This window comes from Coturnix japonica, chromosome 5, assembly GCF_054131305.1.
Source record: "Coturnix japonica strain WE chromosome 5, WE-NBRP24, whole genome shotgun sequence".
Taxonomy (NCBI): domain Eukaryota; kingdom Metazoa; phylum Chordata; class Aves; order Galliformes; family Phasianidae; genus Coturnix; species Coturnix japonica.
This window is the reverse complement of record NC_140667.1, coordinates 19,045,205-19,058,807: the sequence shown is the minus strand read 5'-3', so window position 1 is coordinate 19,058,807 and position 13,603 is coordinate 19,045,205. Positions and strand designations below refer to the sequence as shown.

The 13,603-nt window shown below is 46.5% G+C and overlaps 2 protein-coding genes across 7 annotated transcripts in view; one reads left to right on the top strand and one right to left on the bottom strand.

Annotated features, from left to right (window-relative positions):
- Positions 1-2,567, bottom strand: part of TMEM86A (transmembrane protein 86A) — a 44,787-nt gene extending 42,220 nt beyond the window's left edge. For both annotated transcript variants that reach the window (XM_085548648.1, XM_085548647.1), the window contains exon 1: positions 2,415-2,567. In XM_085548648.1, the coding sequence (XP_085404774.1) occupies positions 2,415-2,435 (21 nt within the window). In that variant the 5' untranslated portion in view covers positions 2,436-2,567. The remainder of the gene's footprint in view (positions 1-2,414) is intronic.
- SPTY2D1 (SPT2 chromatin protein domain containing 1) overlaps positions 1-13,603 on the top strand; it is an 86,057-nt gene that overhangs the window by 45,054 nt on the left and 27,400 nt on the right. The window contains exon 1 of one of the 5 annotated variants that reach the window (XM_085548622.1): positions 1,310-2,231. The exons of the other annotated variants lie outside the window; for them this stretch is intronic. The gene's annotated coding sequence lies outside the window, so the exon portion shown is untranslated. Of the gene's footprint in view, positions 1-1,309; positions 2,232-13,603 lie in introns of those variants that run through there. 5 annotated transcript variants of the gene reach the window in all.

Genomic DNA, 13,603 nt, shown 5'->3' with positions numbered 1-13,603 from the left:
AGATCAGGCTGTGCCTAAGTAGTCCGGGCCATCTGCTGCTGTTATGCAAAGACCATAGCTTTGAAAACTGGAAAGAAAACCATGGTACTCCTGGCGGTGTTCTTCTAGTGTCTTCCCTGTTCATGCTGATGCTGCAGGACATCAGGAGAAAACATGCACTGTAGACAAGTGAATTCACCTGGCTAATTTGATTATGCCTCGGGTGCTGCCCTTAACATTGTCCCTATCAGAGGCAGAACAGATAGTCACACTGTCTCCAAACACCTGATCTATCTATGCAGCAAAAGGCAGCACTGCAAAGATAAGGCTTGGGCCCCAAGGATAGCACTTCACTGTGGTCAGACTGATTGCCCACTGCTGTTCCCTTCAGCACCCAACTGGTTGGAGGAAGTCCACCGGTCCTGCAGTCCACACTCAGTCCTTCTCACCCCATATGCAGCTCCACTTGCAGCTGTGCAGTGGCCGTGCCATGCTCCCAGGCAGCAGAGAATGCTGTTCCAGCCTGCCCATTGTGGCTGCAGCACAGCAAATGGCAGAGCCATTCCGCATGCTCCATCAGGAGAAGAGCAATGTGAAAATGCACCAAAGGTGATGTGCAAAGAACTGCTCCTTGACACACTGAAGGCTGTCAGCCCTGTGCTGTGATCTCTCTGAAGGATTAGACCAGTGCTTGCTGAAGCTGAAGACCAGCTTGCTGATAGCTGTGATAAACAGCTGCAGCTCCAGCCACAGCTCCTGGTGTCATCATTTCTCCAGCAATCTGCAGCCTTACGCCTGTGTTAGCTGCCTTTGGTGAAGCAAAGGGTCGGTATGTCAGGGATGAAGCCAGAGCAGAAACGTCTGTTGTTAGATGACAAAGAGCAAGTAAAGAAAACACTTTTCATGTGCCACCCTGAGTTACCTTATGAAAGAGTAGTTCCTGGTATAGGTGAAGCCTTCTTAAATTACGTACAGCCTTCCCAGGGCATAGTCATGTGGTAATCATTTGCTGCAAGACCACCCCTATTAACCAGCCCTGGGAGCCAAGTACTATCTCCTCTCAATTACAAAACAAACTGCCAGCTTTTAGCTATTCCAACATTGTCCCAGGGAAATATTTCATTTCCAGGGCACAAGTGCACAGCTCACTGTAACCAAAGCATTACCTAGATGAATTTAGCTTATGGCACAGCAGCACTAAGATACTAGGCCTCTTCAGTTATTTCTGAAAAGCACAAGGAAAAAATAATAAGTCATTTGACCTTAGAATAGTGTAACATACAGGCTACTTCCCTCTGTCTCTAAAGATAAAAATCATCCCTAGGCTGCTGATGAACTTACCAGGTATGTGGTAATGACTGGGGGAAAATTCATCTGAGCAATGTCACAATGTGAGCTGCTGCACAGCACTGGCAAAGGAGTGCAAAAGTTTTGAACCCTGGCTCTGTGAGTTAGAGATGGGGGGGAGAACAGGACTGCTACCCTTCTGTCTATGAGACAGAACATGGAGGGGTGCCGGGGATCTGGACTAGCCATCAACCACAACTTTTCACATCAGGATGATGACAGACGCACAAGGAACCGGGATACCGAACATAGGTGTTTGGTGCTGAGAGGAAAGCACCGCCCGTCAACTCTACTGACAGCCAGCTCTTCTTAGCGCACCCAGTGGGCTGCTGCTGCATTCAGCCAAATCCCTCGCTTTCTAGAAACAGGAGCATGCAAAGCAGCGTGTGACTGCACAGCTTCTCAGCTGTTCTGCTGAGCGCTTTGTCTTTTTCCAGCATCCCCTCCACCCGCGGGGTCAGGACCCGGCACCACACGTCCTCCACGAAGGACAGCAGCGAGCTGCCGTTTACGTTACACTAATTAAGCTTCACGACTCCCCGTGGGACAGGCAGGTGACACCATCCCTGCCTCACCACCGCTGCGCGGAGGCAGCGCCAGACCGGCTCCTAAGGCAGACCCGAGCGGACGGCAAAGCACCGTCCGGCTCCGCGTGCAGCGCCGGTCGAGCTGCCAAGCTGCCAGCTGAGCACGTCCGGGCAGGAGGGGGTGAAGCCTCGGGGACAGGAGGCATAGAGGGCACGGGGCTACACTAGAGCCCGGGGAAGCGGCCACACGGAGTGCAGCGAGGCCTTGGGGCAGGTGGGCGAGCCCAGGCGGACGTAAACAGCAGCGCTCCGAGCAGACACATCGCACACAACGCAGATCCACCATACAGATGTTTACAAAAATAACAGGAGGAAGAGGTGAGCACAGAGCAGCACCGCCGGAGCACAGCCACGGCCGGACCGGCGGTGAGCGGCTCACCGACAGCGGGTATGGGGGCAGCGGGTACGGGGGCAGCTGCAGGGGAAGGGTCGGAGGCAGACGGCCCTGCGAGGGCGAGGGTCCCGCTCCCCCCGCCCGCCCTCCGCACGGCCCGCACTCACCACGGTGACGGGAGACACCATATCGGCGGCGGGGCGCGTCCTGCCGAGCCGTGCCGAGCCGTGCCGAGCTGTGCCGTGCCGCCGGCCCTGTCGCTCCCCGCCTGCCTGCCGGGCTGTTTTTTTGTACGGCGGTTACGTCAGCGGAGGGGGGGCCCGGGCCCTGCCCCCGGGAGGCGGAGAGGGGCGGGCGGGCCTCCCCGCGGTGCGCGCCGCACGCCCGGCCCCGGCTGCGGGTAGCGCCGCTACCGCCCGGTGCCGTCCCAGCGCCGTTTCGGGCACGGCCCCCTGTGGCCTTCGCCCTGCCTGCCCCGCTCCTTTCATCACCTCCCACCGCGGGGCGCCGCGCTCAGGTTGGTTGGGGTGACACTGGGACTCCCTTCGGTCTATATTTACGCGAGGATTAATGTTGAAGGATGCAGGAAGCCTCCCCACGTGTAATACGATCTTGCTCAAAAGTTTTGCTTCATAACAAAACAAACAGGTACTTAAATAGTAGGTGATTAAGTAATTTGCTATTTGCAGCCAAGGCAGGAGTCACGTTTGGTATTTATCACATCGAGGGGACATTTTCTCCTATAAAGCAGAGAAGAATCCGTGCAATTCTTTTGCAGTCTTTGTGCAATCAATGAGTATCGCGTTTCTGAGTACAGAATGTTTCCAAGCAGCAGCCCCGAGATCCCACATGGGCATCACAATTGCGATCACAGACATGTAAATAGAGAGGGCAGCATTTGGTCCATCAGCGCTCAGTGGGACTGGGATGGACTCTGTAGCCTCTGCATCACTTGCCAGTCTGAGAGGGGGTTCTACCCAAAAAAGAAACTGCAGATGTGCACCATCAGATCAGAAGGGCAGCATGGGGAGATCTGAGGCAAGTAAACCTCAGTCAGATCAAAGGACACGGTTCTCTGTACAGCAAAGAGCTGTGTGGCCACAGCCAGGGGATTAAATCCCGCTCTTGCAGTTCCAATGAAGATAGTTCACAGGGCAGTGACATTTTCATGAGGCAGGAAGAGGGGGATAAGCTTTTCCTTTTCTGAGGAAGTAGGTGAATTAGAGTAATGAAAGAGATTTCACAGCATTCCATGGCAAAGGCCAACCCTGCTGCAGTCAAAGAGATCTCTCTTGGAAACAGCACAAGGAGCCAAAGGTGTTTGTATGTCAAAGGATCTGACACCATAGGGGATTGTCAGAAGGACCAATGGTCTGTCAGAACCAGGGTTCCTAATTGCTTTTAAGAATCCTTCTGGGAGCTTGATGATGTCTGGGTATTTAAATATCTTTTTAAAAAAAAAAAAAAAAAGAAAAAGAAAAAGAAAAAGAAAAAGAAAAAGAAAAAGAAAAAGAAAAAGAAAAAGAAAAAGAAAAAGAAAAAGAAAAAGAAAAAGAAAAAGAAAAAGAAAAAGAAAAAGAAAAAGAAAAACATCTGTTCCTTGGTTCCTAGCCAGACTCATCTGCTTATCTTGGCCTTTTTTGAAGTGATGAGCCAGGCATCGCACGGGGCAGGGACATGTTTGTGTTCGAGCATCATCTCTGCTGCTCCAAAAATGTGAGATGATGATTAGGAAGCATGCAGCCTTGTGATCATTCCTTTTTTTGTGGTGTACCCATCCTCACTGCTACCTGATGAAGCTGGTCTCACAAATCTGGCATTTCTTTGTGTCACTGATGCAAACATTCAGAACATGTTAATGTTTGGAGGTGGTAATTCACATGCTGTCATTAGCTCAAAGAAGCCTACCTAGAAGTGAATGGGAAACTGTGAGCATAACCTGACTTTCTTTCTCAGACTGGGAAACTCACCCCCCTTAGTACTGCTGGGAGGGGGTTGACTGCTTGTGATTTTCTGACAGTTAACTTCTGTGAAATGTTTCAAGAATAGAAATTTGGAAATCCTAACAGCAATCCTATCCAGCATTTCTATGTGGAAAAGAGGTGAACCCTATGACAAATACTTTATAACTTAGGTATAAGGTGAAGTGCTTCTTTTGGTTTGTGTAACACAGATGAATTTCACATCACTAACAGGATTATTTGATGACAATGTCCATTTTTTTCTCTATCAGAATCAGTGCTACATCAAAGATCAGTAATTTCTTTTAAGTTAAAGACACCTTACAGTGTCATCCCCTGTGGGATATATCTCATGCAGCTTTCGGCTTTGTCACATCTTGCTTCATTCTGGTCCCTTTGTGCCTTTGTGCTGGTTCCCAACATTTTCCATGTCAAGTCATCTGATGTTTCTCTCTCATGGGAGGTTACTGTGAGCTGTTTCCATACAGATTTATTTCCTGAAAGCAAGAGAAATTCAGAAAGTTGCCTTTGCTTCCCTCATGGGCAGCTCCCATCGCGATAATGAACGTATTACATTCTGACTTCATGCTGAATGTTTTGGTGAAATAAAGGGGGGCACTGCAAATTTGTGCCTCATCAGAGCTCTTTTTCAGGCTATTTACCGAGCCAGAAAGGCAGCACATCATCTATTTATAGGCTTGTATTTGAAATTTTTGTTTCCCAGACACAAAATCAATTTGCTGCTGGGGCTTAAAAAATGCTGTGTGTGTGTGTGTGTGTGTACGTGCGTATGGAGGAGGCGGTGCTGGTAGTGATGAGAGCTATGTGGGATCCAGAGGGCAGGTCCCTAATGGGACTTAACCTGTTTGTGATTGGTTTCTATTCTAATACTCATCCAAACACATTTAAATCTGATCAAGAAGATTAATAGGGAAGGAAATCTGTTATCCATTTTTAAAAACTCTCTATTCTACAGCAGGGAAGTAAATCACAAAGTTTACATTTTGTACAATTTGTATCACCCCTGCAGCGTTCTTTACAGCTATTTCAGACCTTTAGCAATTCTTCAGAGACTGAGATGAAGCTCTTAATTAAGTGAACAGGCACCGAACACCCACCTCGTTTCCTCATTCTGATTGTGGTACCATTTCTGTCCCTCACTCAGAGAGGTTTCCCCATTTAGAAATCCACCCTAAAATAGCTCTGATTTATTCATTGCCAATTTAGTGATACACCTCTCTGCAAGCAGCATTGCTAATAGCTGCTGTGGTGCAATAAGCACCAAGAGAGGTGAGGGCTCATTTTGGGAAATGACATTAAGTGATTTGTAGGAAAAAAATATATATTGCAATTAAACAGTGAGATTACAAAACAGGATGTAGGCAGAGCAACTGCCTTAATGCCTGCCTTTGCTGAATCAATCTAGCTGAGCATCTGGCAGGAAAATCATGTTTGTGATGAGGGGGAAACCCTCTGAGAGGGTCCCAGCCCAACCCAAAGTGAGTGGTGCTGGCAGCAGATGTGAGACTGCCTGCTGGGGGCATCTCAGGTCTCAGGGAGTTTACAGCCACAGTGCATGCAGGATGTCATGCAGGAGCTGGGAGAGGAGTGAGAGAATGGTGGCTGTTGCAGTAGTACCATTGTGGTGTAGCTGACTTGAGGCTTCAACAGGGAGTGCTCATTTTGGCTGGATGGTGTGAGTGACCTGAAATCTCTGCTCTTCCAGGAGCATTTGCAGTAATTTTTCTCTGTCCTATAGTGTTTTCCAATGGACTGCCATAAGCTGCAGCACCCAAAGTCACTGATAACCACAAAGTCTCATCTGTGGGCAATGCTCATTTTCTGACTTCCCCTGAAATCAGCCTGTATAACTAATGAGTTCAGGTAAAGCTTTTTGCTGCTATATTTAAGCCCAATCACTGTTACACTTCCCAGAGAAAAACACTGCCTGCACCACCAGCAAGCAACACATTGATTTTGTATCAGCAAGGCTGCTTTTGATTTTAGCAGCTATTTATTGCACATGTTCCCACCAACCGCTTTCTAATGGAATTTTAACAATTCAGTGGGGTCACTTGAAGGTCTCGAGGAAGGAAGGGAAAACTTTGCCTCCTAGAGGAAATGCTTCTGTCCAACTGTGCCTTCAGTCACCATCGTAAGTCCATCAGGGTGGTGCATTTTTACTTCTCTTTTCATCCAGCTAGTTTTGGTGAATCCTAGTGATTCATTTTCGAGGCACACTTGGTTCTTTTTTCATTCAGCTTGTCCTGGCAATCGTTACCCAGTTCCATCCCTGAGCTACTGGTTGCTGGAGACTGGGAATTTACAAAGTGGCTACGTCTGGGTTCTTGGCATGTGCTGGGATGGGCAGCAGTTCACTGCTGTCAGCCTCAGGACAGACGAGCCCTCAGATTGGGCATGGTACATCCTTAAATTAAAAGTGGTGCTATAAGAACAGACCTAAATACACCTCTCTTCTGCTTCCTTTCCTATAGAAAATGGCCTTTTTCATTTGAATTAGAATATTGCACTGGAGGAAATCATTTTTGTTTGGGCAAGTATCAGGCCTACTGAATGGGGTCCTGGTGTCCCAGTGAACACCAAGTGGAACTTGAGCCAGCAGCATGTCCTTGCTGCAAAGAAGGCTTCCAGAATCTGCAGAAGGCTTGGGGTACAGTAGGAGGAGCGCTGGCAGCAGTAAACGTCTTTCTTGTGTGGGTGACCAAGCAGCGATGCAGCTTATCCAGAGAGGTTGAGGAGTCTCCTTCCTTAGAGACAGCCAAAAACTGTCCTGGGGATCAGCACTAAGTGGTCTTACTTGAGCAAGGAAACTGGGTGAGGAGTTTCTTCTAACCTTAACCATTCTGTGATTCTGTGATTTGTATAAATAGCAAAGCCACACTTCCCTCTACCACTTACACGTGCATAATGCACATTAGCTAAACGCTACAAGTAACAGAGCACTGTGCATGTACCTGTAATTTTAGCTGAGACTTGACCTGAGTGCTGAAGTTGTACCTCTTTGCATACTGCCTAGCGCAACATAATCCAGAAGGTAACAAACAAGCACTTGTGGCAGCATCCGTCACTCACTAACCATCAGTCACCTTGAAGGGAGCCAAGCCTGGTGGATTTTCTGAGCCACTCTAGCACAATTATGTGTTTAAAGTAACAGCCAGTAGCGCCTGAAAGGAAGTCTGTCTTCAAATCAACCTTTTTGCTTTGTAGCAAAGTAAGCTTGAATACAGCTGGGGCCAACCAAAGGACGAGCTGGAGAGCAAATCTCCTTTTTGGAAATCCATCGCTGTACTGGCAGTTAAGCCAAATTATTGTACTGCTCGGGGCAGCACAGAGTGGTGGGTTAGGCTGGTGGGCAACAAAGGCATCTATCTGCAGCAGAGCCCTGCTGTGCATGCAGACATGGCCCAGGGACAGGTTGCTCGGAGCTGGCAGCACTGCTGCATTTCTGGCTATACACCCAGCCCAGGCTTTTTGGATCTTCACAATGGTGCCACAGTTTCCTGTCGCTATGGAAACTGGGTTTTTTGGGGGTTGTTATTTTTTGTTTTGTTTTTGAAAAGGCACTGGCTAAAAGAAAAAGAGGAATTGAAACTGAAACTTGTGCCCTGTTCTCTTTCCTGACTCTTTTGTTCCTTAGGAGAAGCTGAAGATTCCTGGTGGCAGGCCTGGCCACCTTAGACCTAAATTTTGGTTTCCCCTTCATGCAGGAGCTACAGCTGAATCAGCAGTCAGTTTTTCCACAGATACGGAGAGAAAGCCCCCAGAATAGCTTAAAAGGAACCAAAACCAGTCTCAAAACAACAGCTTGCTCCATCCAGAGCACTGTCAGACAGCTGTCCAGGGTCAGCCAGAATGGTACGTGATAAGATTGCAGAAGGAGCATTAAAAAGCTTCAGGAAAAGTTTCTTTAGATTTCTTTGTTCTTTACAGTACTGCCAAAACTTTTATATGTAGCCAAACATTGGATTATTAAAGGAATCAGATTATAGTATGGGGTGGCTTTCCCATGTCTATGTGCTCTGCATACTTGTCTGCTCGTCCTTTCAGCATCTAATTCAAGCCCAGCTGAGATGCAAGTAACCAGGAGCATCTTTGCCTTCTGTGTGTGGAAACGAGAAGGTCTTAATGTTGGAGCCTGCTATTCAGACTTACCAGTGTTCGTAACATTCTTAATAAGTCATACTCAGTTCCAGTGAGCCAGCCACAAGCAAAATAAAAACTGGCGTTTGGGGTCTCACACAACAAAAATCTGATCAGGGACCTACATGTGGATGCTGGTCCCAGATATAGTCTTACTCTAATGGACAGCCCTCATTTTAATGGTCAGTATTTTTGTATCACTGTCCAGCATTAGAGAATCACACCTGAATCTTAACACTAATGCTTATCACCTGGGAATCATGACGTACTTGCAGCCTGTAATTATAGCCCAGTGGAAAGCTGAATGTCCTTTGCAGAGGCTCTGTGAAGAAAGGAGTTTCCACCATCCCTTTTCCTCTCCTGATTTCATCACTGTGCCCTTGAAAACTCTCTGTGGGGGCTTTCTGAAGTGACAAGGAAAAAACCGTGGGCTGAAGAAGTCCAGGAGGGGACAAGGAGCAGCTGAGGTGGAGGGAGGGAGACTTACTAACAAACTGCCACCAGAGGATACCCTGCATAACCATCTTTCTGGGAGGAGTTTAGGAAGCCCTGTGCAAGATATACCCCACTTACAGCCCTTACAAACACCTAATTAGTAGGTGCCAGTTTCCAGGATGTGATTCAGAGTGATTAATTTTCATATGCAGAAGGAAATGAAAACTGCTCTGGGGAAGACACGGAATAACAGATAATTAAAAAGAGCTGGAAAGACAAGGCCTGGTGTTTCCATTGCTTCAGAATTTAGGTACCTAAACTCCTGTTCCTCTTCATGTCCTGAAACAATCAATCCATGTTTAGGAGAAATAAATGTAGGAACAGAAATGTTACAGTCCCATACAGTGCTGACCCAGTAAAAACTCATGTAATGGTGTATATCAGCAGCTGGGCTTGCTTTTCCCAGAAGTCTTAATGCTACTCCATTATCACATGGCTATGCTAGATTGCTGGGATCTCTTGAGCCTTTTCACCATCGCTTCCACTTACCATGTCTACATCTCATCGTGGAGCCCTCAGCTCCGCAGACAGCCTACAGGAAACCCAGGGAGAAGAGATGCGAGCTTGGAAAGGTACTGGTGCAGAGAGGCACCTGCTTATGCCCAGAGATGGGATCAGAGCCAGTAGCACAGGGCAGTTTGCAGTGCTGATGCCAGAGGCTCCCTCTTGTCCAAGGCCAACACACCATATCTGGTCCTGTGTGATGCAGCTGGGAGTACAGGAGAGGTTGGAGACAGTGATGAGAAGGGCTTTCTCAGCCCCAAGTGCCCTCAAGCCCTGGAAACCAAGGCACCAGCTGGTAGCTGCCAGCCCATGCGAGGGAGCTCTTGGAGGGCTCACATTTATTTTGGGGCTGTTTTGCTTTCCTTCCCTTAGGGTTTTCTCTTTTCCTGGGTGTGCTGTCAGGCCTCGGGCACTTTGCCAGCGTTGAAGTTCAGCACTGCTGTCATGCCATGCCCTGGCCTGGGAACTTGCACTCTGAGCTTTGTTGGTTTTGGGATGGCTGTTGCAGAATGCCTTACCTGAAGATTGCTTTAACAAGATGTTTCACTCCAGGAAATGTTGCAAGAGTTGTACTTTGCTTGTTGGACCACAGCTTATCTCTGTGATCTCAGCTGCTCTTCCACTTGTGATGTGCCTTACCTTACGCAGGATGATACAGTTTAAATTAGATACTTTCTTTAGACCATTGAAGGCTTAGTTAAAGAAAACAATTTACAGAGAAAGATCTGAATGGTGCCAACAGAATTCTGCTTCTGTTACTAACCAGCTGTAGAAGGCAAGCCACTTAACATTCCTATTTTGCAGATTAGAATTAGGCAGTGTTTAGGAGCTGGACTAAGGAAATACTTCAGAAAGCATGTTAGACTGCACTGCAAATTCACTCTTTCTGGACAGCTGAAGAACATGTCCTTGTCATATCACCTTCTGTATTCCTGCTGGGCAGAGCTAAGCAGCCTTTCTCCTCATGTTTGTTTTTTTTTTCCTAGGGCAAAAAAAAAAAAAAAGCACAAGCAGAAGATAAGGAGGATTGGCATACCCTCTAGGAAAAGTCCAAGGTGCTTCTCCCCAGTGTTATCATTATCATCCTATCTGAAAGCATTACTTTCTTCCTGTTTGGCACAAAGGACGCTCACTGTGTTTGTTACCAGAGTTTGTGCAGTCCCTGAGAAAGGGCCAGCAAGTGACCAAAGCGTAAGGAACAATAGATCCGGCATAAACAGCAGCAGGAATCTGAGTTTAGAGCAGGAGCAGAATTAGAAATGTTTGAGAATCTTCAAGAAGAGCTTTAAAACTTGTCATCGTTGGTAAAGATAGGCTTTTGCACATTTTTTAAGCTTTAAAGTTCTAAAAACTTCTGGATTGTTAATGCTCATTTGTTTTCCTGAGTTGGAAACAGTCTGAACACAACAATGTGGTTTTGCTATGAAGGAAACATGCCGAGTTCAGCCCATGTCTCTGTCCAGAACTGCTGACTTCAGGGTGCACTGCTAAGTGCTTTTCATCCCATGGTAAACCATGTGTATTCGTTCTGCTGGGAACAAGTACAGCTCTTTGTATGTTTTTGCTACACACAGTCACAAATCACAATGGCTGCTTTCTAACAGCACCATATAAAGTGGGCAGCAAAAGTCCCTTCCGCTCAAGCCTCTCTTCCCAGGCTGGACGTTGCAGAGCATCTAATAATGCTGAAAAGAGGAATGGCAGGAAGATTAGGAAACTTTGTGTGAGATATTGTGTGTGTGATCTGTTACAAAGAGTCATCTTATCAGGAAAACACTGGATGGATTTATTCCTTGCTGTCAGTTGCAGAGTCCATAACCGCTGCTGCTCAAGCAAACAGCACCAGGTTTGATAGAGACACCAAAGAATCAGCCCTTCCTTTTAGATCAATGTCATCCCTCCTGTAACGTTGTCAGACAAGGAAATGATTGCGGTCATACAAATAAATGTGCACTTCAGTGGAACAAGAGGCATAGCTGCGAGTGGGGCTGGGGTCAGGCACTAAGGTTGCACTCACATTATCTGGATTTTAGTCCCAGCTCTGCCACAAATCTCCCCTTTGTCTCACACTGTACCTTGGAGGATGTCTGAGTGAAACACAGTGCAGCTTGCTCTGTGGTTGGTGTAATGCTCTTATAGGAAATATAGTGTAAACTTCTGCTTTCCAGGGCTGTGCCTACACAAGTTTCCACCTCTGCAGTAATATCATTACTTTGATGAAGCTATCTGACAAAAACAAACAAACAAAAAAAAAAAACCAACCTTTGAAAACACACAGCAAAACAGTTGGTTTTCATTTTAAGCCCTTCACCCTTGCCTCTGCAAGCAGTCATGGGCTGTCCGATCTGCAGTGAAAGTCTCTGTCTTCACCTACATAGGCTTCAGGTCAAACCCAATGAAATTAATTACAGAAACACTTTGCAGGAAACAAGCAATGAAAAGGAAAGCATAGTACTGGAGGATGCAAAGCAGAATCATGGTAACAAAACTTAATCGCTTGGAGCTGCTTAAAGGCCTTTTTAGTTAAATAATCTGAAGTGTTGAGGTAATTATAATGGCTATGATGATAAAAGGTTAGGGGGTTTTGTTTTAAAAAGTGATTAGATTAAATTAAAGTATGACACGCTGACTTTTGAATAACTGCATATAATTGAATTTATAGCAATAAACTTACCAAGGGAATGACTAACCTGTTGCTGAGAATAAAGCTGTAAGCAAAAAGATGTAAATGGTAGGAGCAGCCTCACTAGGGACCAGACTCCAGGCACTAACTGAGCTGCTTTGCTCTAAGGTAGTGGCTTCAGAAGGCAATGTTGTGGGCAGCAATACCAGTGTGTTATTTTCCCCCCTGGCTCACAGGGTTGCTCCATTTCACCCCTTGCTGCTGCCTGCATTTGCTCCAGCACTGACCTTGATAGAACTTTTCCATGGATCATACAGTGAAACCAAACCTGCATCTGAGCACGCTCGCACAGAAACAAACAACCATATCTTGCCAGGTTATTTCTTATTGCAAATCATCTCCCTGATCTGCCACTGACATGGGCTCTCAGGTGCTGGCACTGATGCCTGGCCCAGGGTAGCATAAGGTGAGCTGGAGCAGGATGGCTGGTTCAGGAGCAAGCACTGGCTGCCCCTCAGCACCTCAGATCAGCTTCTCCTTTGCAGAGGGCTCAGCAAAGATTTCACGTGTTTGTTTTAATGCAGCCAAATGGTGTTTTTACAGTAACGGTTTGCTTAACAAAATGTTTAACCATGTAGGAAGTGATGGAGCTTTGATTATTCATTCACCAAAATTCAGGAGTCCGAATGTAAATTCTCCTCACTTTCCCATTCCTAGCGTGTCATTGCTCCAATTAGGAGAATGCTTAAGATATTTAAATAATATCCCATTCAGCTACACATGTGAGAAAACGCATTCACACAGCACAATAATGCAATTGTGCCTTTCCTCTGAGATGGCAAAAAGGGGTTATTGGAGCCATTTTGAGAAAAGCAAAGGCAGTCAGACAGATTGGGCACGAGAAAACATGAAATCAGATAGAAAACGTGGAAAAAAAAAAAAAAAAGAAGAAAAAATAAAGGCTCCTCTGCATTCAGAGCAGAGTGCAAAGACAACAAAGCCAACTGTGTGAGATGAGGAACCCCAGCACTCCACTAGCCAGAGGAATATGCAGATTTGGGCTTTTTTTCAGAGCAGACAAGAAAAGAGAGCATGAGCAGCCTGGAGCTCTTCTGACTCTCACTGATGAACTCAGGAGCAGCTGTGCTCAAGGAACTCAGCACAGGTACGCTACAGTAACAATGATTGAAGTCAAAAAAAGGGTCAGGCCTGTAACACTAAGTGCAAAACCTGGCCTGCTACTTACTAATGGCCATCGTAACTTCGTGGCACTGTTCTGAAGAACACCAGGTCTCAGTGACAGCTATTCACAGCGCAGACACTGGGACTCCTACTGCACAGCCAAGGGGTCAGCAGCAGAGGAGGTCCATTTTTAACCAGAGAGAACACAAAGACATTCTTATGGTTGCTGATGTTTGTTCTATAAATACCAAGACAAGATTCTTTTTTGGCCAGTCTGCAGATCTGATTAATGTATTTTTTTTTAGTTGCTTTTTTGTGACTATAAATTGAGAGGTGACTTCGGGTTGTAATACGCAGTGACCACAACTGCTAAAAATAGACCACAGCAACTTAATGCATGCATCAGCATTTAACCACCACACTCCCATGT